Genomic DNA, 27,911 nt, shown 5'->3' with positions numbered 1-27,911 from the left:
TTTTCACTGATATATATATATATATATTATATTATGACCTCTAAGTCCTCATTTGGACTAATCTTCCAAAATACAATTTATAATACAAATCACATTTTCACATAAACACAGCAAAAAAAGAAACGTCCTCTCACTGTCAACTGCGTTTATTTTCAGCAAACTTAACATGTGTATATATGTATGAACATAATAAGATTCAACAACAGACAAACTGAAGAGGTTCCACAGACATGTGACTAACAGAAATGGAATAATGTGTCCCTGAACAAAGTAGGGGTCAAAATCAAAAGTAACATTCAGTATCTGGTGTGGCCACCAGCTGCATTAAGTACTGCAGTGCATCTTCTCCTCATGGACTGCACCAGATTTGCCAGTTCTTGCTGTGAGATGTTACCCCACTCTTCCACCAAGGCACCTGCAAGTTCCCGGACATTTCTGGGGGGAATGGCCCTAGCCCTCACCCTCCGATCCAACAGGTCACAGACGTGCTCAATGGGATTGAGATCCGGGCTCTTCGCTGGCCATGGCAGAACACTGACATTCCTGCCTTGCAGGAAATCATGCACAGAACGAGCAGTATGGCTGGTGGCATTGTCTTGCTGGAGGGTCATGTCGGGATGAGCCTGCAGGAAGGGTACCACATGAGGGAGGAGGATGTCTTCCCTGTAACGCACAGCTTTGAGATTGCCTGTAATGACAACAAGCTCAGTCCAATGACACAGTGACACACCATCCCAGACTATGACGGCCTTCACCACATCGATCCCGCTCCAGAGTACAGGCCTCGGTGTAACGCTCATTCCTTGGACGATAAACACGGATCCGACCATCACACCTGGTGAGACAAAACCGCAACTCATCAGTGAAGAGCACTTTTTGCCAGTCCGGTCTGGTCCAGCGACAGTGGGTGACCTTACAACAGGCCTACAAGCCCTCAGTCCAGCCTCTCTCAGCCTATTGTGGACAGTCTGAGCACTGATGGAGGGATTGTGCATTCCTAGTGTAACTCGGGCAGCTGTTGTTGCCATCCTGTACCTGTCCCACAGGTGTGATGTTTGGATGTACCGATCCTGTGCAGGTCTTGTTACACGTCTGCCACTGCGAGCACGATCAGCTGTCCGTCCTGTCTCCCTGTAGCGCAGCCTTAGGTAGGTGTCTCACAGTACAGACATTGCAATTTATTGCCCTGGCCACATCTGCAGTCCTCATGCCTCCTTGCAGCATGCCTAAGGCACGATCACGCAGATGAACAGGGACCCTGGGCATCTTTCTTTTGGTGTTTTTCAGAGACAGTAGAAAGGCCTCTTTAGTGTCCTAAGTTTTCATAACTGTGACCTTAATTGCCTACCGTCTGTAATCTGTTAGTGTCTTAACGACCGTTCCACAGGTGCATGTTCACTAATTGTTTATGGTTCATTGAACGAGCACTGGAAACAGTGTTTAAACCCTTAACAATGAAGATCTATGAAGTTATTTGGATTTTTACAAATTATCTCTGAAAGACAGGGTCCTGAAAAAGGGGCGTTTCGTTTTTTGCTGAGTTTATAACACACTGTTTAAAACAACAGACATACAGTAATACTCTGACATATTGACCAGATAAATACTCATACGCAGTTTGAAAAGATAGATTGATTACTTCATCTACCATAGTCCTGCACAACCATCCAATTCATTGTATTTAAATGGTTCTAAAGTATGGTTTGAATTTATATATTGAAAAGTTTCTGGTTTGCTCCGATAAAATTATTCAATTTCTTTATTACACTAAATCGAAATGTTCTTTTAAGCATTTCTCTTTTCGGCCTATATACAGTAGTACACTACTTTACACCAGACAGGGTGGGGCGTGACCACCCAGGAGAGCCTCCAGTTGCCTAGCAGCGAGAGTAGCAGCTCAGCGAAGGAGGAGCCACCAAGGTACAATTGGCCGAGCGTCGTCCAGGTTAGGGTTTTGCTGGGGTATGCAGTCAGTGTAAATCAGAATGTATTCTTAAATGACTTGCCTAGTTTAATAAAGGTTAAATAAAAAAATAAAAAAAATACAAGTTATATGGTTTGCTGTAGAGACGGATGGGGTAAATTGCCATGTAAGAGGATCTATTCCTGTTCTACTCTATTTCTAATGGTTTGAACACTCGAGTGTAGAGTACAGTAGCAGACTGACACTACTCACCCAGCTGGTCCCGCCCCCCTGGCTTTTAGTGAATAGTAGCAAGGAGCCCCGAAGGACTGTCCAGGACGACGTCCAATTTTTCCTGTAAAAACGCGCACACACGCACACACGCACACACACACACACACACACACACACACACACACACACACACACACACACACACACACACACACACACACACACACACACACACACACACACACACACACACACACACACACACACACACACACACACACACACACACACACACACACACACACACACACACACACACAGAGACGTAATAAAGAAAACATCTGAATTTATCAGTGTCAGTTTTTGTCCGTCAAAAGTTCCAACTTAAGTCAACGTTTTTATTTTTTTGACAGACAATCATGCCAGTTGTCCGTCATCCATCAACGGATGACTCCCATTGAAAGACGATTGGCTCAAGCCGCAATTTCGGACACAAAATCTATTTTTGCTTTGGGGCAAAAACATCATCGATACATCTTATTTCAACTCAACCAAACACTCCCATGTTGTGTTGCTTTGACCAGCAGCTTATCCATATGTGTGGGATATTCCTGCTCCTCTTCCTAAAACAGTACTACTCACCGTACCTTCTTGCCATGCTCAGTGATCTTGGTCACATTAAGAACACCACACTTCTCTGAAGGCTGCAGAGAAACAGAGAGGCACACATCATCATCACATGTAGACAGGGCCAGACACGACTGACAGGGGAAAAAACGCAATACACATTCTCTGTCACAAATTACACCCTATTTCCTATGTAGTCCACTACTTCTGACCAAAAGGCACACAGACATACAAAAAGCAGCCCAAACCAGAGAGACTGAAGGAAAGAGTAGACAAGAAAGTAGAAACTTTAGTATGACTGAAATCATGCAGTGAAACCACAGCAGGACGACACTTAATAGTTTCCCCACAGTCTAGTCTGTGATACTGTGTTACAGTCACCACCACTAGTCGGTTACAATACAGGTAGAATATTTACAGAGTCACCAGTAACAATTCAGGAAACAACAAGTGACCAGAGTTTCTACAGATTTTCTACCATTTTCTATGAAAATTGATATCAGTCGACCGACCGACCACACAGTAGAATAGAAGACAGAAGAGGAGCACAAAGGGAAGGCCACACTTCAGGAGAGGAGAGAGAGAGAGGGGGATACTAACAGAGGTGGGGGGCTTGAGGGACGAGGGGTCTGAGGAGTCAGAGTCAGGAGAGCCGGGGACCTTGGGGCCCAACGCCGCATCCTAGTGATGAGAATGACAACACAGTCTAAGAACTACTGAGTACTTCAGAGGGATGTTCCAGAAAGCACGATCAATAAGTTAGCCAGCGATCTGTCCGAAATATTCTGAAATACCTGGCTTGAAGTTAGCATGGTATAATTAAGTTGACAACTAACAACACATACCTGTATTCAAGATTATATTTGAAAATGAACCAGGAAATAACGAGATCTCCACTATCTCCAGTATGTGACTGCTTTTTTTAATGATCCTGCTTTCTGCAACAGCCCCAGAGACAGCCGCAGAAGTAAACCAACACATGGTTACATGGACATGGATAGTTAAGGACAGATAGAGTTGTTGAACGTTGTCAAATATTCTTTCAAAATAACATAATTAAACCATGCAATTAATATATTTATTAATATATTTAGATTGAACCTCAAATCAAACTAACTGAGGGAAGGGAAAGGTTGAAATCGCCATGCTTACATCGATACTAGATCATATCATTGTAGATTATAGAAGTGATTATAGATTATATAATATATTATTATAGAAGTGATCAATGGGTCATCATTAAATGTCATATCGTTTTTCAGATAAATAGAAATAATAATTAACAGGAGGAAGTGCACTCGGGGGTGGCAGCAAGCTCGGAACGTGATAGGCCTGATTGGATGAAGGCATAATTCGATGAAGGATAGTGATCATTCTCGCTTTCTGTGATTATCAAGCGAGGTGATTGGCTGCTGGGATTGGAGGGTGTAGGGGCACTGACTTTTGTCTGTCTGTAATGGTGGGGGCGGCCAAAGCCTGTACGGAAACGCCTGTTGCTTTTGATGAGTCACTGCAGAGCAGAATCATGAGTCTACAACTACCCCCTCACATTCACATCATGATCGTGTTCGTGTTCCAAATGGCACCCTATCGGGGAGGCAGGTAGCCTAGTGGTTAGAGCGTTGGGCCAGTAACCAAAAGGTTGCTGGATCGAATCCCCAAGCCGTTCTGCCCCTGAACAAGGCAGTTAACCCACTGTTCCTAGGCCGTCATTGTAAATAAGAATTTGTTCTTAACTGACTTGCCTAGCTAAATAAAAGTTAAATAAATTGTACTTTTGACCAGGGCCATGGTGCTATTTTGGGACTCAAGACCTAACATTCACATAATAAACAAACTCACTAGACAAGATACCCAAGAGACTAGAAATGTGACCTATAATGAAACTTTAATTTTTGGGGGGCATCTCACCTTGTCGTTGGTGTCCAGTGCGTAGGTGCTGTGTCTCCACTTGGTCAGGACGATGGGCTCTACATGCTTCCTGTCCAGACTGCGGCTCTTAGGGGTGTCTCCTCCGCCCGGCAGGGGAGGAAGGGAGTGGTTGTACTGCAGGCAGGCAGGCAGAGAGAGGCAGAGAGGCAGAGAGGCAGAGAGAGAGAGAGAGAAAAGAAGAGAGCAAAGAAGAGAGAGAGAGAAAAGAAGAGAGCAAAGAAGAGAGAAGAGAGCGAGCGAGAGAGAGAGAGAAAAGAGCGAGAGCGAGAGAGAGAGAGAGAGAGAGAGAGAGAGATGGGGACAAACATCATACAGAGGTACTAATAAACATTAACACTTTCAACGAGAAAGACTAACCTATATGAAACAAATAAGCATAACTATGTTTGGGGACAAGCAACCTGTCCAAACTATTAAACTAATGCTGTGTTCATAACCAACTGGGAAGGTGGAAATTACCAGTTGTGAAGTCCAGTTGGATGCATTCACAGGCTTTGAACTCATTGAGAAACGCAGACGGGATCCCAGGCTATGACGCAGCTGGCCGCGACCGGGACACCCATGAGGTCACGCACAATTGGCCCAGTATCATACGGGTTAGGGGAGGGTTTGGCCGGCCGGGATGTCCTTGTCCCATCGCACTCTAGCAACACGTGGTGGGCCGGGCGCATGCACGCTGACACGGTCGCCAGTTGTACGGTGTTTCCTCCAACACATTGGAGCGGCTGGTTTCCGGGTTAAGCAAGCAGTGTGTCAAGAAGCAGTGTCGCTTGGCAGGGTCATGTTTCGGAGGATGCGTGACCTTCATCTCTCCTGAGTCTGTACGGGAGTTGGAGCGATGGGACAAGACTGTAAACTACCAATTGGATACCATGAAATGGCCAACAAGCTGCGTCAACCATAAAAGTACAGCTACCATGTCTGTAAACAAATGACAGTGTTTAAAAACATATGCTGTTGCATTTAACTACAGAAACGCTGTTATGGAGATAATTCCCTTGGTAAGTGACGTCAGAGGTCACCATGTGGGAGATGTCGGAGCTCAGGGATGACAGATGAGTTCCCCACTAGTAATTGCCAGTTGGAGGTGCATTCAAGTAGATTTTTTCCCACTTGGTTATGAACGCAGGGTAAACTGGAGGTAGTGTACTTGTCCTGGGCCATACCTTGGGCAGCTTCCATTCAGATCTTGAGCCGTCAGCACTGTAGTAGTAGGGTCGCCCCTGTTCATCAACATGCTTTATCCACTGGACGGACACGGACACACACACGGACGGACACACACACACACACACACACACACACACACACACACACACACACACACACACACACACACACACACACACACACACACGACTAGATGAGCATCACTGACACACTAAAAAAGCACCTAGTATGGTGCAGTGGTCCGGTCTAAGTGTAAATTAGAGAAGAACTCAGAGGCCATGACAGTGAAGACAGACACAGAACGAGTCCCCAGTACCTTCTCATTAGTATAGTCACTAACATACAGAGTGTGTCCATGCTCATCCAGCTCTTCTGACCAACCTCGAGGCGGGGAGCCATACTGGCTGTCTGATTGGCTAGAATACGTGCTGTGGCAGTTGTCCTCCAACGACAGAGGCTGGAAGCGACCAATGGCGAGCGAGAGGAGAGGAAGGAAGGATGGGGAGAAAGAGAGAGGCAGAGTTGTCTATGATTAGGGGGAAACGGGAGAGAGAGGGGCAGAGAGAAAGAGGCAGAGAGAAGGAGAGAGAAAGAAATAAAGAGAAAGGGAGGGAGAAAGAAAGAGAAAAAAGAGAGAGAGAAGGACCAATCACCATTGCGTTATCTATGCATAGAGAATAGAAAGCACCAATCACGATTAACCACAGTCAGAGCTACAGTATAGAGGTCACAGTCACCCACAATGTACAGCCAAGAACACTGCAGTCATTCACAGCATAGCACCAATCCTTTGAAATCTTTCACATACTTTAAGCATTTGCTCTAGCCTGCCTTGAGTGCCAGATGAGAGGGGTTTACAGTTGTGGGACTATTCTATAGGTCCATTAAAATCCCCTAGAGTCTGCCCGAGGCTGGGTTTTTACTAAGCTAAAATATGGAATTGTTTTTAGAGGGTCATACCAAGGATCATTTAGCTATTTGTTTTTGAATTTTAGGACCACTGTAGGTATACAAAAAATATTTTAAAAAGTATTTGACGAAACATTGAATTGGGCCTCACTGCCATTAGCCCATAGAAACGCATTGTATAACTTTCAGTTTTTATTAGTTTTATTTGTTATAATTTAACCTTTATTTAACTCGGCAAGTCAGTTAAGAACAAATTACTATTTACAATGACGGCCTAGGAACAGTGTGTTAACTGCCTGTTCAGGGGCAGAACGATAGATTTGTACCTTGTAAGCTCTGGGATTCGACCCAGCAACCTTTCGGTAGTTGGCCCAACACTCCAACCACTAGGCTACCTGCTGCCACGGTTCACGGTGGCATGCATTGAAACGCGGGGGTCTCTTCGTGGCTTTCTTTTGCAAATTACTATGAATTAACAGACTTATTTACTAAAACTAATCATCATATTAAGATGTGGGACATTCATTGTGTGACAATAAATATCTAGCATGTCTATTGTGCTCCAGCAGCCAGAATTTGTCCATCCGCTCTCAACAGAAAGAGCTGGCCGTTACTATACGAGAGAGATTGTTCGTGAGGAGATGACTTTTTCCCTCGACGTACAAATAGTAAGTGGTAAATGTAGTAAACCGGTATCATTGTGAGAGCTCACTGCTAAAGTGAATACCTATTCAATTAAAGTGGAAAGTCTGGAGAAGACAGCCAATGCAACAGAGGTGTGACTCCATGACCTGGAAACAGCTCGAGTTGGAAGGAAAAATCTCATTCCTAATAGAGAAAACAAGAATCACTCGAAAATCATTCCTGTAAATTCAATGTGCGGATCACAGGACTTGAAACTGGTGTTGAAGGGGGCAACCCAACTTCCTTCATGAGCGATCTTTTCTATAAACTGCTAGGGCAGGAGAAGCTGGGTCCCATGCCGCTGATTAACATTGCGCTCCGCATGGGTCCGCATGGGTCCTCCCCCCGGAACAGTATGACTGTATGGATCCACAAGCTTTGAAGTCAAGCTGCGAATAGTTCACCGTGCAACAGAATCTGGGGGTCTGACCTACACAGGGAATATAGGATCAGCATCTACCCAGACCTGACTGCCTAACTCAGCCTTTACTAATGTATGGATCATGACCCACTTGACCTGTTAATGGTGGGTCGCGACGTGTCAGAGTAAATGTATGATTATTTCATGAATTACTGGAATTGATTTGGCCAAGTGCAACTTCGCTTTCTACAGCTTGGCAGCTGCGGGAGTGGGAGAAGCCTGTGTGCTTTGTGGTTTACTGGATCTTTTTTTCTGCAGTTTTCTTGAAGATCACTCCGCAACTCACATGCTGCCCCAGGGCAGTGATTGGGGACATTGCCTTGAAGACCGTCTTTTGGATGGGACGTTAAGCGGGTATCCTGACTCTCTGTGGTCACCCATGGCATTTATATAAGAGTAGGGATGTTAACCCCGGTGTGGCTAAATTCAATCTGGCCCTCATACCCATCATGGCCACCTAATCATCCCCAACTTCAAATTGGCTCATTTATCCCCCTCTCCCCTATAACTATTCTCCAGGTCATTTCTGTAAATGAGAATGTGTTTTTAGTTTAACTTACCTGGTAAAATAAGGGTTAAATAACATTTGAATATGTTTTAATTTTTTAAAAATAATTTTGAATATGAATCAAGTGAATTATTATCAGAACCAAAATTAATTCACCAAAGATTCTCCCGTTTCTATGACGAATTTTACACCTGTGATTGTAAATCCACACCAAGCCAGATCGAGTCATTTTTAAAAGATATAAGAATCCGGCCTGCTGAGAGCCCAAATCTCTCTCCGTGAACTCCAAAGGGCATTGGATAACATGAATAAAGGCAAATCACCTGGTTGTGACTGTATTCCTCCTGAGGTCTATTTAACATTTTAGAACCAGTTAGGTCCACTGTTACTTGAAATGATGAACACAGCCGTTCAAAGGTTCATTTGGAAGGGATGTAAATACAGCAGTAATTTGGCTTTTATATAAAAAAGGTAAGGACTCCACCCAAGTGCTCTCACTATCACCCTCTATATTTGATAAACACAGATATTCAACTATTTTCAAAAATGTTGTCTTCCCGTCTTGAAACTTGCTTACCCAAATTGGTACACCTGGACCAAAAAAAAACGATTATCTGCATGTAAACCTCTGTCGTCTATTACATATCTTACATGCCTCATCAGGAACCAAAGATCATTGGGCAGATCAACAGTATCTCTCGACGCAGAAAAAGCTGATGATAGCGATCATATCTTTGGCTGGTTTTGGAACATATGGGACTTGGCTCCAAATTCATTCATATGATTAGAATACTATATGCCAATCCCTCAGCCATAGTAATAACAGGCAATACCTGCTCTGTTCCGTTCAAAATAACTACTAGTAGCTGGCAAGGTGATCCCACCTCACCTCTACTATTTTAATTGTCTCTGGAGCCCCTGGCACAGGCAATTCGACAATCAAAAGAAATTACACCAATATCTCTCAATTCTACGGATCACGTCATCTCATTATACACCAACGATATTTTACATTATATCTCAATCCCTCCCAAAAGCATTGACGATCATAGACAAATTCAGCTCCATCTCAAGTTATAAAATACATTAACCAAATCTGCACTACTGCTACTCAGGACCAAAATGGAGGACTCTCTCTCTACTTATGGAACCCGATGGAGGACTCTCTCTCTACTTATGGAACCCGATGGAGGACTCTCTCTCTACTTATGGAACCCGATGGAGGACTCTCTCTCTACTTATGGAACCCGATGGAGGACTCTCTCTCTACTTATGGAACCCGATGGAGGACTCTCTCTACTTATGGAACCCGATGGAGGACTCTCTCTCTACTTATGGAACCCGATGGAGGACTCTCTCTCTCTACTTATGGAACCCGATGGAGGACTCTCTCTCTACTTATGGAACCCGATGGAGGACTCTCTCTCTACTTATGGAACCCGATGGAGGACTCTCTCTCTACTTATGGAACCCGATGGAGGACTCTCTCTCTACTTATGGAACCCGATGGAGGACTCTCTCTCTACTTATGGAACCCGATGGAGGACTCTCTCTCTACTTATGGAACCCTCTCTACTTATGAACCCGATGGAGGACTCTCTCTCTACTTATGGAACCCGATGGAGGACTCTCTCTCTACTTATGGAACCCGATGGAGGACTCTCTCTCTACTTATGGAACCCGATGGAGGACTCTCTCTCTACTTATGGAACCCGATGGAGGACTCTCTCTCTACTTATGGAACCCGATGGAGGACTCTCTCTCTACTTATGGAACCCGATGGAGGACACTCTCTCTCTACTTATGGAACCCGATGGAGGACTCTCTCTCTACTTATGGAACCCGATGGAGGACTCTCTCTCTACTTATGGAACCCGATGGAGGACTCTCTCTCTACTTATGGAACCCGATGGAGGACTCTCTCTACTTATGGAACCCGATGGAGGACTCTCTCTCTACTTATGGAACCCGATGGAGGACTCTCTCTACTTATGGAACCCGATGGAGGACTCTCTCTCTACTTATGGAACCCGATGGAGGACTCTCTCTACTTATGGAACCCGATGGAGGACTCTCTCTGGAACCCGATGGAGGACTCTCTCTCTTATGGAACCCGATGGAGGACTCTCTCTCTACTTATGGAACCCGATGGAGGACTCTCTCTCTACTTATGGAACCCGATGGAGGACTCTCTCTCTACTTATGGAACCCGATGGAGGACTCTCTCTCTACTTATGGAACCCGATGGAGGACTCTCTCTCTACTTATGGAACCCGATGGAGGACTCTCTCTCTACTTATGGAACCCGATGGAGGACTCTCTCTCTACTTATGGAACCCGATGGAGGACTCTCTCTCTACTTATGGAACCTCTCTACTTATGGAACCCGATGGAGGACTCTCTCTCTCTACTTATGGAACCCGATGGAGGACTCTCTCTCTACTTATGGAACCCGATGGAGGACTCTCTCTCTACTTATGGAACCCGATGGAGGACTCTCTCTCTACTTATGGAACCCGATGGAGGACTCTCTCTCTACTTATGGAACCCGATGGAGGACTCTCTCTCTACTTATGGAACCCGATGGAGGACTCTCTCTCTACTTATGGAACCCGATGGAGGACTCTCTCTCTACTTATGGAACCCGATGGAGGACTCTCTCTCTCTACTTATGGAACCCGATGGAGGACTCTCTCTCTACTTATGGAACCCGATGGAGGACTCTCTCTCTCTACTTATGGAACCCGATGGAGGACTCTCTCTCTACTTATGGAACCCGATGGAGGACTCTCTCTCTCTACTTATGGAACCCGATGGAGGACTCTCTCTCTACTTATGGAACCCGATGGAGGACTCTCTCTACTTATGGAACCCGATGGAGGACTCTCTCTCTACTTATGGAACCCGATGGAGGACTCTCTCTACTTATGGAACCCTGGAGGACTTATGGAACCCGATGGAGGACTCTCTCTCTACTTATGGAACCCTTATGGATGGAGGACTCTCTCTCTACTTATGTAACCCGATGGAGGACTCTCTCTCTACTTATGGAACCCGATGGAGGACTCTCTCTCTACTTATGGAACCCGATGGAGGACTCTCTCTCTACTTATGGAACCCGATGGAGGACTCTCTCTCTACTTATGGAACCCGATGGAGGACTCTCTCTCTACTTGTGGAACCCGATGGAGGACTCTCTCTCTACTTATGGAACACGATGGAGGACTCTCTCTCTACTTATGGAACCCGATGGAGGACTCTCTCTCTACTTATGGAACCCGATGGAGGACTCTCTCTCTATTTATGGAATCCCAATTGTTTCCCCATTTGAAACATTTGGGAATAGATGCTTCCGTAGATAAAACCATTGCAGAAACTTTAACAGAACGCTCAAATCAATTCAGCCAACCTCAGTAGATGGACTAATATCCCAGTTGCTGTAACGGGCAGAATATCTATTGTCAAAATTAATATAATATCAGGGCTGAATTTCTGTTGTTCAATGCTTCCCTCGTCTCCCCCTTCTGGCATTTGGGATTACAATCCATAGTGTGGTTTCAAAATGTATATAGCAAGGTAATCAAGCCCGGATAAAATTAACAGACTCGCAAAGAGGAAAAGAACAATCTGTACCAAACTTTAAAATGGTATTTCCAGGCTCTAGCATTTCGGTCCATCCTAAATTGGTTTAGTCATGATTCTTCTGCACCCTGGCTGAGTATAGAGAGAAATATGGTGTCTCCTATATCCCTTGAAGAGGTGTTCTTCACTGAAATATCACTTAAATAATGTAAAATACGCTTTGGTCCTATTATTGCTTACATAATTTCTATTTGTCACAAAATTGAAATACAGTGTAACTGGGAATCAAAATGTCATGCCCATATGCCATATTACACCATAATGTATTAAATTAATCGTTTTCCTCATCAATCTACACACAATACCTCATAAGGACAAAGTGAAATATGTTTGCAAATGTATTACAAATAAAAAACAGAAATACCTTTGCTATGAGACTCAATATTGAACTCCTGTTTCCACTGATCATCCTTCAGATGTTTCTACAACTTGATTGGAGTCCACCTGTTGTAAATTCAATTGATTGGACATGATTTGGAAAGGCACACACCTGTCAATATGAGGTCCCACAGTTGACAGTGCATGTCAGAGCAAAAAAACAAGCCATGAGGTCGAAGGAATTGTCCGTAAAGCTCAGAGACAGGATTGTGTCAAGGTACAGATCTGGGGAAGGGTACCCAAACATTTCTGCAGCATTGAATGTCCCAAAGAACACAGTGGCCTCCATCATTCTTAAATGGAAGAAGTTTGGAACCACCAAGACTCTTCCTAGAGCTGGCCGCCCAGCCAAACTGAGCAATCCAGGGAGAAGGAACTTGGTCAGGGAGGTGACCAAAAACCCAATGGTCACTCTAACAGAGCTCCAGAGTTCCTCTGTGGAGATGGGAGAACCTTCTAGAAGGACAACCATCTCTGAAGCACTCCACCGGATCAGGCCTTTATTGTAGAGTGGCCACTCTTCAGTAAAAGGCACATGACAGCCCACATGGAGTTTGCCAAAGGACACCTAAAGGACTCTCAGATCATGAGAAACAAGATTATCTGGTCTGACGAAACCAAGATTTGGCCTGAATGCCAAGCGCCACGTCTGGAGGAAAACTGGCACCATCCCTACGGTGAATCATCGTGTTGGCATCTGCTGCGGGGACTGAGAGACTAGTCAGGATCGAGGGAAAGATGAACAGAGCAAAGTGCAAAGAGAACCTTGATGAAAACCTGCTCCAGAGCGCTCAGGACCTCAGACTGGGGCGAAGGTTCAACTTCCGAACAGGACAACAACCCTAAGCACACAGCCATGACAATGCTGGAGTGGCTTCGGGACAAGTCTCTGAATGTCCTTGAGTGGCCCAATCGAACATCTCTGGAGAGACCTGAAAAAAAGCTGTGCAGCAACACTCCCAGCCAACCTGACAGAGCTTGAGAGGATTTGCAAAGAAGAATGGGAGAAACTCCCCAAAGCTTGTAGCGTCATAGCCAAGAAGAGTCAAGGCTGTAATCGCTGCCAAAGGTGCTTTGACAAAGTACTGAGTAAAAGGGTATGAATACTTATGTAAATGTGATATTTACATTTCCACCTGTTTTTGCTTTGTCATTATGGGGTATTGTGTGTAGATTGATGAGGGAAAAGGTTGATTAATCCATTTTAGAATAAGGCTGTAACCTAACAAAATGTGGAAAAGGTCAAGGGGTCTGAATTGTTTCCGAATGCACTATATATATAAGCCATTAAAAAAAGTATTGTCCACAGATCTAATTGAATCTTACCAACCCTTTAACTGGAATATAATATGGAAAAATATGACATTGGCATCCCATAATAGGAACCATCAGTTTATACACTAAGTTTGTTCACAGACTGTATTTAACACAAAGGAAATGTTTTACGATGAAATTGGCCCCAACTCCCACCTCTTCACTGTGTCCCCTAAATCAGGTAAGACACGTTCCTCCATATGATGTGTGAGCGCCCTGCAGTTAAATGCTTCTGGGGCAAAGTTACAAAATTCATTTAGAAGTGCCTGAATGTAAACATCCACGCTTTGCATCTATTATGTTACATAACAATAATAGCTCTCTGAATCTCTCAATCAATCAGAGACGATTGCACTGCCGCAATCAAGGCCTGGAGGGGTGGGAAACACTGTTTCTGGGAGTGTGTGTGTGTGTGTGGGGGGGGGGTTGGCTGTGTATTATCACTGAATGAATCGCAGACCCACAAATAACATAACTGCAAACCTCCACTGTTAATGTATTTGTGCATCTGTAACTTTTGCACTCATCTTTATCCTAAATGAATTCTAGACTATCCGTAATCATGGTAGCGTCTACATTAATGTAGGAGTGTTAAGAAGCATTTTATTCTTATTTACAATAAAAGTGACTCCAAAATGACAATACATTACTTACTATTCAATTGACAATTGGCACAAAAGAATAGGAAAAACAACTCAAACAAACAGGAAATGCATCCAACAAGTTTGTAGTCACAAGCTTGAGGTAATCATTGCGTGCTAGGAATGTGGGAACAAATACTAAACTTGTCCCAATACTTTTGGTAACATAAAATGGACTTTGTATAAAAAGTGCTGTAATTTCTAAACGGTTCACCTGATATGAAAGAAAATACCGTCTGTACTTTAACCTCAGTCATTCTATTATTTCAACTCCAAAGTGCTGGAGTAAAGAGATAAAACAAGAAAACATTTGTCACTGTGCCAATATCTCTAGCTGAAACAGACAGATTTTGATAGAAGATTTTGTCATGATAATTATATTTCTGCGCACAGACAAATCTAATCAAACTTCGACTCTTGCCAGGCAAACTCAATCAAGCACATGTACATTTTTTTTTGTTGATGATTTCAAACAGTATTTGAACACAGGTCTGAAAAGCACAGAGAGCCAGAGATCCCATACAGTATTTCACTGAGCCCTGCTCTAAACATTGTGACCAGGTGTCGAGAGTTAGACATGAAAATTAAAATACTGCAGTGACATAACCCACAAGAGTCACAGTTTAAGGAACACTGAGTGCTTCTGGCCACAAGATGGCAGTGTGGTGTTCTACAAACCACTCCAAAAGATAACTGTGATACTGCCAGAATGCAGTCTTTCAAATGTGTTTGGATGGGCTTATGAGAGTACAAGCACATACTCCATTAGTGTTCATGCATGCGTTTGCATTTGCTTGTGTCTGTGCCTGAATGTGTGTTTGAGTAAGTATGTGTGTGTGTTTCCAATATACAGTATATGTCCCAGTATCTACGTACCTCTGCCTCCCCAGTACCTTTGCCGTGAGTCTCCCCCCGGCTGCTGCTACCACTGCTAGCGTCCTTGGCTCGGGGGGGCTTCCATGTCCGCTCCTGGGTGGCGCGGTTGAAGTAGTAGTGTCTGCCGTTCTGGTCCTTGGAATTTAATTGAATTTAAAATCTTGAATTGTCCATTAAAATATTTCATAAAGAAATGGACATTTGTCTGGTGGTTAAAAAAAGTTTAATGACAAAGAAACGTAGACCAGGCAACATGATATAGGCTTGTATCCCAAATGGCACCCTATTCCTTATATAGCTGGGCAATGGTGAAAAGAAGTGCACTAAATAGGGAACCATTTGGACGGCATTCTTATATGATACGTAAGTTACAATACACAACACAGTGACAGTACAGACCTTGTGTGTCTCCCAGTCCCCCAGGACATGCAGTGGGGAGCTGGAGGGGTTGGGAGGTCGGCTCGACCGAGAGATCTTCAGCTCCTGAAGGTTAGAGTAGACAGGAGACTCCGGTCTACCACCCTGACCCGATGGAGAGACAGTCTGGAGCAGAGGGAGAGAGCGAGAGAGGTGTTGTTGAATGGCTTGTTTAATAGAGACAGTGGAGGAGAGATGAGGGAGTGAAAGAACGTCCGGCGATTGCAAGTGAAGGAAAGATCCCCTTTTGCATTCAGCTGACCTTCGTTATGTTGAGATCGGGTACTTTATAGAAAGGGCCAGGGGCCTCATTTATCAATATTGCGTAGAAACTATTCTAAAATCCTACTTAATGGAATTTTGAATGTTCGCAGGCATAGAAAAAGTGATTTATCAAACAATCCAACATTATAAGCAAGTCGGTAGGAGATGACCATTGATATATACGTTCTTAGCCTTAGTATTGGTGTTTGACCTTGACAATTTGCATTGAGAAACGCCCCTCATTGACCATATATAGTTGAAGTCGGAAGTTTACATACACCTTAGCCAAATACATTTAAAATCAGTTTTTCACAATTCCTGACATTTAATCCTAGTAAAAATTATTCCCTGTCTTAGGTCAGTTAGGATCACCACTATATTTTAAGAATGTGAAATGCCAGAATAATTAGGAGAGAATGATTTATTTCAGCTTTTATTTATTTCATCACATTCCCAGTGGTTCAGAAGATTACATACACTCAATTAGCATTTGGTAGCATTGCCTTTAAAACTGTTTAACTTGAGTCAAACATTTCAGGTAGCCTTCCACAAGCTTCCCACAATAAGTTGGTTGAATTTTGACCCATCCCTCCTGACAGAGTCAAATCAAATCAAATCAAATTTATTTATATAGCCCTTCGTACATCAGCTGATATCTCAAAGTGCTGTACAGAAACCCAGCCTAAAACCCCAAACAGCAAACAATGCAGGTGTAAAAGCACGGTGGCTAGGAAAAACTCCCTAGAAAGGCCAAAACCTAGGAAGAAACCTAGAGAGGAACCGGGCTATGTGGGGTGGCCAGTCCTCTTCTGGCTGTGCCGGGTAGAGATTATAACAGAACATGACCAAGATGTTCAAATGTTCATAAATGACCAGCATGGTCGAATAATAATAAGGCAGAACAGTTGAAACTGCAGCAGCAGCACAGTCAGGTGGACTGGGGACAGCAAGGAGCCTTCATGTCAGGTAGTCCTGGGGCACGGTCCTAGGGCTCAGGTCAGTTGAAACTGGAGCAGGAGCATGGCCAGGTGGACTGGGGACAGCAAGGAGTCCTCATGTCAGGTAGTCCTGGGACATGGTCCTAGGGCTCAGGTCCTCCGAGAGAGAGAAAGAAAGAGAGAAGGAGAGAATTAGAGAACGCACACTTAGATTCACACAGGACACCGAATAGGACAGGAGAAGTACTCCAGATATAACAAACTGACCCTAGCCCCCCGACACATAAACTACTGCAGCATAAATACTGGAGGCTGAGACAGGAGGGGTCAGGAGACACTGTGGCCCCATCCGAGGACACCCCCGGACAGGGCCAAACAGGAAGGATATAACCCCACCCACTTTGCCAAAGCACATCCCCCACACCACTAGAGGGATATCTTCAACCACCAACTTACCATCCCGAGACAAGGCCGAGTATAGCCCACAAAGATCTCCGCCACGGTACAACCCAAGGGGGGGGGGGGCAACCCAGCCAGGCCGACCACAACAGTGAATCAACCCACCCAGGTGACGCACCCCCAGGGACGGCACGAGAGAGCCCCAGCAAGCCAGTGACTCAGCCCCGTAACAGGGTTAGAGGCAGAGAATCCCAGTGGAAAGAGGGGAACCGGCCAGGCAGAGACAGCAAGGGCGGTTCGTTGCTCCAGAGCCTTTCCGTTCACCTTCCCACTCCTGGGCCAGACTACACTCAATCATATGACCCACTGAAGAGATGAGTCTTCAGTAAAGACTTAAAGGTTGAGACCGAGTTTGCGTCTCTGACATGGGTAGGCAGACCGTTCCATAAAAATGGAGCTCTATAGGAGAAAGCCCTGCCTCCAGCTGTTTGCTTAGAAATTCTAGGGACAATTAGGAGGCCTGCGTCTTGTGACCGTAGCGTACGTGTAGGTATGTACGGCAGGACCAAATCAGAGAGGTAGGTAGGAGCAAGCCCATGTAATGCTTTGTAGGTTAGCAGTAAAACCTTGAAATCAGCCCTTGCTTTGACAGGAAGCCAGTGTAGAGAGGCTAGCACTGGAGTAATATGATCAAATTTTTTGGTTCTAGTCAGGATTCTAGCAGCCGTATTTAGCACTAACTGAAGTTTATTTAGTGCTTTATCCGGGTAGCCGGAAAATAGAGCATTGCAGTAGTCTAACCTAGAAGTGACAAAAGCATGGATTAATTTTTCTGCATCATTTTTGGACAGAAAGTTTCTGATTTTTGCAATGTTACGTAGATGGAAAAAAGCTGTCCTCGAAATGGTCTTGATATGTTCTTCAAAAGAGAGATCAGGGTCCAGAGTAACGCCGAGGTCCTTCACAGTTTTATTTGAGACGACTGTACAACCATTAAGATTAATTGTCAGATTCAACAGAAGATCTCTTTGTTTCTTGGGACCTAGAACAAGCATCTCTGTTTTGTCCGAGTTTAATAGTAGAAAGTTTGCAGCCATCCACTTCCTTATGTCTGAAACACATGCTTCTAGCGAGGGCAATTTTGGGGCTTCACCATGTTTCATTGAAATGTACAGCTGTGTGTCATCCGCATAGCAGTGAAAGTTTACATTATGTTTTCGAATAACATCCCCAAGAGGTAAAATATATAGTGAAAACAATAGTGGTCCTAAAACAGAACCTTGAGGAACACCGAAATGTACAGTTGATTTGTCAGAGGACAAACCATTCACAGAGACAAACTGATATCTTTCCGACAGATAAGATCTAAACCAGGCCAGAACTTGTCCGTGTAGACCAATTTGGGTTTCCAATCTCTCCAAAAGAATGTGGTGATCGATGGTATCAAAAGCAGCACTAAGGTCTAGGAGCACGAGGACAGATGCACAGCCTCGGTCCGATGCCATTAAAATGTCATTTACCACCTTCACAAGTGCCGTCTCAGTGCTATGATGGGGTCTAAAACCAGACTGAAGCATTTCGTATACATTGTTTGTCTTCAGGAAGGCAGTGAGTTGCTGCGCAACAGCCTTCTCTAAAATCTTTGAGAGGAATGGAAGATTCGATATAGGCCGATAGTTTTTTATATTTTCTGGGTCAAGGTTTGGCTTTTTCAAGAGAGGCTTTATTACTGCCACTTTTAGTGAGTTTGGTACACATCCAGTGGATAGAGAGCCGTTTATTATGTTCAACATAGGAGGGCCAAGCACAGGAAGCAGCTCTTTCAGTAGTTTAGTTGGAATAGGGTCCAGTATACAGCTTGAAGGTTTAGAGGCCATGATTATTTTCATCATTGTGTCAAGAGATATAGTACTAAAACACTTGAGCGTCTCTCTTGATCCTAGGTCCTGGCAGAGTTGTGCAGACTCAGGACAACTGAGGTTTGGAGGAATACGCAGGTTTAAAGAGGAGTCCGTAATTTGCTTTCTAATAATCATAATCTTTTCCTCAAAGAAGTTCATGAATTTATCACTGCTAAAGTGAAAGTCATCCTCTCTTGGGGAATGCTGCTTTTTAGTTAGCTTTGCCACAGTATCAAAAAGGAATTTCGGATTGTTCTTATTTTCCTCAATTAAGTTAGAAAAATAGGACGATCGAGCAGCAGTAAGGGCTCTTCGGTACTGCACGGTACCGTCCTTCCAAGCTAGTCGGAAGACTTCCAGTTTGGTGTGGCGCCATTTCCGTTCCAATTTTCTGGAAGCTTGCTTCAGAGCTCGGGTATTTTCTGTGTACCAGGGAGCTAGTTTCTTATGAGACATTTTTTTAGTTTTTAGGGGTGCAACTGCATCTAGGGTATTGCGCAAGGTTAAATTGAGATCCTCAGTTAGGTGGTTAACGGATTTTTGTCCTCTGGCGTCCTTGGGTAGGCAGAGGGAGTCTGGAAGGGCATCAAGGAATCTTTGTGTTGTCTGTGAATTTATAGCACGACTTTTGATGTTCCTTGGTTGGGGTCTGAGCAGATTATTTGTTGCAATTGCAAACGTAATAAAATGGTGGTCCGATAGTCCAGGATTATGAGGAAAAACATTAAGATCCACAACATTTATTCCATGGGACAAAACTAGGTCCAGCGTATGACTGTGACAGTGAGTGGGTCCAGAGACATGTTGGACAAAACCCACTGAGTCGATGATGGCTCCAAAAGCCTTTTGGAGTGGGTCTGTGGACTTTTCCATGTGAATATTAAAGTCACCAAAGATTAGAATATTATCTGCAATGACTACAAGGTCTGATAGGAATTCAGGGAACTCAGTGAGAAACGCTGTATATGGCCCAGGAGGCCTGTAAACAGTAGCTATAAAAAGTGATTGAGTAGGCTGCATAGATTTCATGACTAGAAGCTCAAAAGACGAAAACGTCATTTTTTTTTTTTGTAAATTGAAATTTGCTATCGTAAATGTTAGCAACACCTCCGCCTTTGCGGGATGCACGGGGATATGGTCACTAGTGTAGCCAGGAGGTGAGGCCTCATTTAACACAGTAAATTCATCAGGCTTAAGCCATGTTTCAGTCAGGCCAATCACATCAAGATTATGATCAGTGATTAGTTCATTGACTATAATTGCCTTTGAAGTAAGGGATCTAACATTAAGTAGCCCTATTTTGAGATGTGAGGTATCATGATCTCTTTCAGTAATGACAGGAATGGAGGTGGTCTTTATCCTAGTGAGATTGCTAAGGCGAACACCGCCATGTTTAGTTTTGCCCAACCTAGGTCGAGGCACAGACACGGTCTCAATGGTGATAGCTGAGCTGACTACACTGACTATGCTAGTGGCAGACTCCACTATGCTGGCAGGCTGGCTAATAGCCTGCTGCCTGGCCTGCACCCTATTTCATTGTGGAGCTAGAGAGCTGGTGTAACTGAGTCAGGTTTGTAGGCTTCGCTCGCACAAGCCTTTTCAGTTCTGCCCACACATGCTCTATAGGATTGAGGTCAGGGCTTTGTGATGGCCACTCCAATAGCTTGACTTTATTGTCCTTAAGCCATTTTTCCACAACTTCGGAAGTATGCTTGGGGTCATTGTCCATTTGGAAAACCCATTTGCGACCAAGTTTTTACTTCCCGACTGATGAGATGAGATGTTGCTTTAATATATCCACATAACTTTCCTACCTCATGATTCCATCTATTTTTGTTTCATCAGACCAGAGGACAAAAAGTACGATCTTTGTCCCCATGTGCATTTGCAAACCGTAGTCTGTCTTTTTTTTTTTGTCGTTTTGGAGCAGTGGCTTCTTCCTTGCTGAGCGGCCTTTCAGGTTATGTCGATATAGGACTCGTTTTACTGTGGATATAGACACATTTGTACCTGTTTCCTCCAGCATCTTCAAAAGGTCCTTTGCTGTTGTTCTTGGATTGATTTGCAATTTTCGCAGCAAAGTACGTTCATCTCTAGGAGACAGAACGTGTCTCCTTCCTGAGCGGTATGACGGCTGCGTGGTCCCAAGGTGTTTATATTTGCGTACTATTGTTTGTACAGGTGAACGTGGTACCTTCAGGCGTTTGGAAACTGCTCCCAGGGATGAACCAGACGTGAGGAGGTCTACCATTTTCTTCTGAGGTCTTGGCTGATTTCTTTAGATTTTCCCATGATGTCAAGGAAAGAGGCACTGAGTTTGAAGGTAGGCCTTGAAAGGCACAGGTACACCTCCAATTGACTCAAATTATGTCAATTAGCCTATCAGAAGCTTCTAAAGCTTCCTTTTCTGGAATTTTCCAAGCTGTTTAAAGGCACAGTCAGCATAGTGTATGTAAATGTCTGACCCACTGGAATTGTGATACAGTGAATTATAAGTGAAATAATCTGTCTGTAAACAATTGGTGGATAAATTACTTGTGTCATGCACAAAGTAGATGTCCTAACCAACATGCCAAAACTATAGTTTGTTAACAAGACATTTGTGGAGTGGTTGAAAAACGAGTTTTAATGACTCCAACCTAAGTGTATGTAAACTTCTGACTTCAACTGTATGGTCAAAATAATCACTTTAAAGCATGTGGGAAAATACAATGCTGTAACATGAAATACATTGGTGCAACCCAAAATCTTTCCGAGATTGAAATAGAGGTGCTTGTGTCAGAGGTTGAGTACAACCAAAAGGTTTGATTTGGCTCACTCAGTTGTGGCAAGACCAGTAGAAATGAAAACAGCTACGAAGAGAGGATCTTTAGGATAATTCAAGTTGTTTCACCAATAAGCCATCCATCCTCCAAAGCTCCCTCATTCTTGTATTTATGCCAACATTGCTGTTCTGCAGAAAGAATGAGTCGTGTGTTCCACCTGGCAACCTCGACACCACATTCAGCAGCGTCTTTTGCGCATCACATCACCTATCACCTGCACATTAAGTGAGTGGAAGCCTTTTCTGTTCACATAGTTGAACTCAATTTGGGATGGTGATTTCTAATTGCGTTGTTTATATTTGGAAAAGAAACCCCTCTTGGCTTCAACCTGTTGTGCGAAGGTGTACGGAAATTGTATGTAACTGTTAGTTTTGCTGAAGATTGCATCCAAAACATCGGCTCATCGAGGGCTGTGAGGTGCCGATCGGCAAACTCCCACTGAAAAGTGGCCGTTGCTAAATACCAGAGGGTGGATAGCACTCGGATGTGCACCTGAATAGCATGCGTTTGCCTTTCTAAAGTAGGTTTTAAATCCCTGCAAAAATCCTATAAGATTAGTTTTACGAAAGCGATATCTGATGAGCCAATCTGTACTTTCTGCAAAAAAAAGTCAGACAGTGGTCCTTCCTTTAAAAGTTGCGTCATACTGCAGCACAGCTTGCAGGTGCCGCAGAATTTTATAGAATGTTATTTAACTGTCACCCATTGTTGCCATTAACACTAGTTAAATGCTAGTTCGACCACCAGAGGGCATCTTTGAGAAGCTAAGTTATTGAAATCACATGGAGCTGGAGTCATGTTTACTGTAGCTGTTTCAGCGTAACTTACTTATTGGCAAAGCACACAAGTCGTCCATGTCTTTAAAAAGTCAAGCACTTTAGTTATAAAACAAAATAACAAAGGGACCCTTGAATAATTTAGCAATGATTATAAACTGGGTGGTTCGAGTCCTGAATGTTGATTGGCTGACAGCCGTAGTACATCAGACCGTATACCACAGGTATGACAAAACAGCACTGGCTCTAACTACGTTTGTAACCAGTATATCATAGCGATAATGCACCTCAACGGTGTGTGGTATATGGCAATATCCAAGAACAGCCCTTAGCCCATAAACCCCTCCTGCCTTATTTCTTAAATAAATCGCAACATAATCGCTAAAGCGATTAAATTCACGAAGGCATTTGACTGTTTTTAATATTAGCTGTACTAGACACTTTAAAACCTTTCTTAGAACAGACTATAATGGGATTGATTTTTATTCATGTAGATGAATTAATTTGATTCATATTATGGTGTTTCTATTCCGAAGAATAACACAAAGATACATTTTACAATGGCCTGTACAGGCCTCAGGGTTTCCAGTAGGGAATAAGACCTACTGTAGGCTACTAAGTGACTGCCAGTGAGGAGCAAACATTTCCACACCCTAACTGTAAGCTAACCAATACCCAAACAGAGATTCAGTGAAAATAATCAAGATTACGAAATGGTGCTGAAATAGTTGACCACACACGGGTAGGCTATTGAGAAAGGAGCCTTGACTAATTAAACAATTAATAAACTGCAACATGTAATTCAGGAATTAATTCTAAATATGTTTTTTTTTTTTTTACTGTGTGAGGCTTCGTCATCAACCAAAAACACAGCATCTACTGTGATAGGAATATAGTATTGATTTCAATTTTTTTTTTCAAAATGCATGTGTTTATTAGGCTACTGTGTGGTGTCTTTAATTACAATGCTCTTCCTACCCTCCTTATTGACATCCTTCTTGGCAAGAGTCTATTGTCCTGCTAATAGCCCATCATGGGTGGATGGCTTCTTTTGTATTCCAATGTATTGGATGAATACAGTCATTTACCATTCATATTCTTGGAGTGAAAACGTTGTTTACAACCTGCTACACTTGTGAAAAACAAGTGTTTGATTTTGTTTCTAAATACCTCCAGCTGTCCATCACTACTGTAAACCGAGAAGTGTATTGTAAAAATAAATACATAGCATCTACAGTGGTACAAAATATATCACTGAATTGCAAGTTTGCTCTTTCTTGGCATTTAAGCTACACACTTTACAACAGGACTAAACTCTGACTAACTATTTTGTTTACATTCTTCAATGTAACCATAATGTCACAAAACATTTGAACACACACAACAGCAGCAGATTAACTTGGTCAAAACATTTCTTTATTAAAAGACTATCAGAAAGAATGTTTGTACTTAATTATTTTGGTCCAAAGCCACAAATGAGTGAGTCGCTCAGCTTTATGCTGACAAATCCACGCTGGACTTTTTCATTCAGTTTCTTCATCACATCAGCAAAGAAGGACTCCGTGTTTCAGAAACTGCCTTTATATAGAGGAGCTATCACTCTTTAACACTGTGGTAAATAAAGTCAGTTTGTTAATTATAATTATTTATGTCTGTTTTTAGGGGGATAGAAACCAAAAGCCCAAGGGTTATTGCGCCATTGTATTTACCCAGGGCTCCGGGCAGCCGAGCGGAAATGGAGGAAAACTCGCCTCCCTGCGGACCTGGCATCCTTTCGCTCCCTCCTCTCTACATTTTCCTCCTCTGTCTCTGCTGCTAAAGCCACTTTCTACCACTCTAAATTCCAAGCATCTGCCTCTAACCCTAGGAAGCTCTTTGCCACCTTCTCCTCCCTCCTGAATCCTCCCCCCCCCTCCTCCCTCTCTGCAGATGACTTCGTCAACCATTTTGAAAAGAAGGTCGACGACATCCGATCCTCGTTTGCTAAGTCAAACGACACCGCTGGTTCTGCTCACACTGCCCTACCCTGTGCTCTGACCTCTTTCTCCCCTCTCTCTCCAGATGAAATCTCGCATCTTGTGACGGCCGGCCGCCCAACAACCTGCCCGCTCGACCCTATCCCCTCCTCTCTTCTCCAGACCATTTCCGGAGACCTTCTCCCTTACCTCACCTCGCTCATCAACTCATCCCTGACCGCTGGCTACGTCCCTTCCGTCTTCAAGAGAGCGAGAGTTGCACCCCTTCTGAAAAAACCTACACTCGATCCCTCCGATGTCAACAACTACAGACCAGTATCCCTTCTTTCTTTTCTCTCCAAAAAGTCTTGAACGTGCCGTCCTTGGCCAGCTCTCCCGCTATCTCTCTCAGAATGACCTTCTTGATCCAAATCAGTCAGGTTTCAAGACTAGTCATTCAACTGAGACTGCTCTTCTCTGTATCACGGAGGCGCTCCGCACTGCTAAAGCTAACTCTCTCTCCTCTGCTCTCATCCTTCTAGACCTATCGGCTGCCTTCGATACTGTGAACCATCAGATCCTCCTCTCCACCCTCTCCGAGTTGGGCATCTCCGGCGCGGCCCACGCTTGATTGCGTCCTACCTGACAGGTCGCTCCTACCAGGTGGCGTGGCGAGAATCTGTCTCCTCACCACACGCTCTCACCACTGGTGTCCCCCAGGGCTCTGTTCTAGGCCCTCTCCTATTCTCGCTATACACCAAGTCACTTGGCTCTGTCATAACCTCACATGGTCTCTCCTATCATTGCTATGCAGACGACACACAATTAATCTTCTCCTTTCCCCTTCTGATGACCAGGTGGCGAATCGCATCTCTGCATGTCTGGCAGACATATCAGTGTGGATGACGGATCACCACCTCAAGCTGAACCTCGGCAAGACGGAGCTGCTCTTCCTCCCGGGAAGGACTGCCCGTTCCATGATCTCGCCATCACGGTTGACAACTCCATTGTGTCCTCCTCCCAGAGCGCTAAGAACCTTGGCGTGATCCTGGACAACACCCTGTCGTTCTCAACTAACATCAAGGCGGTGGCCCGTTCCTGTAGGTTCATGCTCTACAACATCCGCAGAGTACGACCCTGCCTCACACAGGAAGCGGCGCAGGTCCTAATTCAGGCACTTGTCATCTCCCGTCTGGATTACTGCAACTCGCTGTTGGCTGGGCTCCCTGCCTGTGCCATTAAACCCCTACAACTCATCCTGTGGTCCTTCTGTGGCTCAGTTGGTAGAGCATGGCGCTTGTAACGCCAGGGTAGTGGGATCGATTCCCGGGACCACCCATACGTAGAATGTATGCACACATGACTGTAAGTCGCTTTGGATAAAAGCGTCAGCTAAATGGCATATATTATTATTATTATTATATTATCCAGAACGCCGCAGCCCATCTGGTGTTCAACCTTCCCAAGTTCTCTCACGTCACCCCGCTCCTCCGCTCTCTCCACTGGCTTCCAGTTGAAGCTCGCATCCGCTACAAGACCATGGTGCTTGCCTACGGAGCTGTGAGGGGAACGGCACCTCAGTACCTCCAGGCTCTGATCAGGCCCTACACCCAAACAAGGGCACTGCGTTCATCCACCTCTGGCCTGCTCGCCTCCCTACCACTGAGGAAGTACAGTTCCCGCTCAGCCCAGTCAAAACTGTTCGCTGCTCTGGCTCCCCAATGGTGGAACACACTCCCTCACGACGCCAGGACAGCGGAGTCAATCACCACCTTCCAGAGAAACCTGAAACCCCACCTCTTTAAGGAATACCTAGGATAGGATAAAGTAATCCTTCTCACCCCCCTTAAAAGATTTAGATGCACTATTGTAAAGTGGCTGTTCCACTGGATGTCATAAGGTGAATGCACCAATTTGTAAGTCGCTCTGGATAAGAGCATCTGCTAAATGACTTAAATGTAAATGTAAATGTACCCAAGTACTCTCTTAACTCCAGGACTACCGCCAGCAATTTTTGTTGTTTTTGCCTGATGCAGTACTCTAGTGGCAGAGAAGAGAGTGTCTCGGACTGAAACATTCACACCTCCATTAATTTACGAAAGACAGTCAATTTGTGCCACAGTTTAGACTACCGGTAGATCAGCATTCTAACTCCCCCTTGTGATAGTGTGGTGCAGAGACAGAATGACGCAATTTACCACAAACAGTCGCAGCATAAGCTCTAAACTTTTAAAGGAAGAACCAGTATATTTTCCCCATTCACGAGGCTATGCTTGAAAAGCAGTTCCCTTATTCCACCACTTGGCAACATGTGTATGCATGGTCATGGCTATGTGCAAATTGACACACACTCTCAAGCAAACATTCATATTGATAAATCTCACACTTTGCGTAGAGGTGCTCCCCCGCATGGTTTACGCACATATTTGTGTCCATGCCCGATTGATAAATGAGGCCCCGGGAGTTTTTCTGGACAAATGGTTGGTTCCCTACTAGGCAACCCCTAGGATATATAAAGTGTTTATCAGAGGAGCATTTATGAAATGACATATAAATGAAACTGTTCCAAATGGAACTTCTCTCAAAATGTGTCTCTCTAAACCACAATGGGATTGGAATAGGCCTACAGGTAAACATTCGGCTGACCAGTATTTATTATCCAACCACTAAAACCATGATAAAGTAAATAATAGTAAACCGAAAGGGAAAAGGCCGGAAGGAAGGGAAAAGAGGAAAGAAATCAGCAGAGAAAGGAAAGGAAACACTCAAATGTATCTTGTACATTGACCTACAACCGTTGGCGTTGACTTGGTTTAGTTGGTTACATAAATCATTTAGAAGGAAGGCCCTCTGCAACTGCAGTAAATACAGAAGTAAAACTGTGTTATGTCTCAATTACAAGGGTCTGAGTGAGAGGACTAACTGGTGTCTCCAAGTGGCCACACACCTCTCCATAGTGTGCACATTTCAATGTCATTACAAGGGTCTGAGTGAGAGGACTAATTGGTGTCTCCAAGTGGCCACACACCTCTCCATAGTGTGCACATTTCAATGTCATTACAATGCACTTTAATGACTCAAAGAAGATTATTCAACTATAAAGTGTTGGTTTTTCTTAACTCTCCTAGCTGGAACACAACCCTGCATCAACACCATCACACAATAACTGTTGTTAACACAATCCAAAAATGGTCGAT

General features: G+C 44.1%; 1 protein-coding gene and 1 pseudogene across 5 annotated transcripts in view; one reads left to right on the top strand and one right to left on the bottom strand.

Moving 5' to 3' along the window:
* Window positions 1–27,911, bottom strand: part of LOC118394930 (rho GTPase-activating protein 12-like) — a 232,701-nt gene that overhangs the window by 13,191 nt on the left and 191,599 nt on the right. Inside the window, exons 3-10 of one of the 5 annotated variants that reach the window (XM_052464086.1) lie at window positions 15,639–15,782; window positions 15,240–15,374; window positions 6,183–6,392; window positions 5,863–5,943; window positions 4,676–4,810; window positions 3,365–3,445; window positions 2,780–2,841; window positions 2,177–2,258 (exon numbers count right to left, since the gene is read on the bottom strand). In XM_052464086.1, coding sequence (XP_052320046.1) covers window positions 2,177–2,258; window positions 2,780–2,841; window positions 3,365–3,445; window positions 4,676–4,810; window positions 5,863–5,943; window positions 6,183–6,392; window positions 15,240–15,374; window positions 15,639–15,782 — 930 coding nt within the window. The remainder of the gene's footprint in view (window positions 1–2,176; window positions 2,259–2,779; window positions 2,842–3,364; window positions 3,446–4,675; window positions 4,811–5,862; window positions 5,944–6,182; window positions 6,393–15,239; window positions 15,375–15,638; window positions 15,783–27,911) is intronic. The other 4 variants (XM_052464087.1, XM_052464088.1, XM_052464089.1 and 1 more) reach the window with 4 other exon arrangements.
* LOC118394931 (zinc finger E-box-binding homeobox 1-like) overlaps window positions 1–27,911 on the top strand; it is a 209,441-nt pseudogene that overhangs the window by 48,103 nt on the left and 133,427 nt on the right.

The sequence above is a fragment of the Oncorhynchus keta genome, chromosome 15, assembly GCF_023373465.1.
Source record: "Oncorhynchus keta strain PuntledgeMale-10-30-2019 chromosome 15, Oket_V2, whole genome shotgun sequence".
NCBI lineage: Eukaryota > Metazoa > Chordata > Actinopteri > Salmoniformes > Salmonidae > Oncorhynchus > Oncorhynchus keta.
Note: the sequence above shows the minus strand (reverse complement) of the source record. Positions and strands in the feature narration are given on the sequence as shown.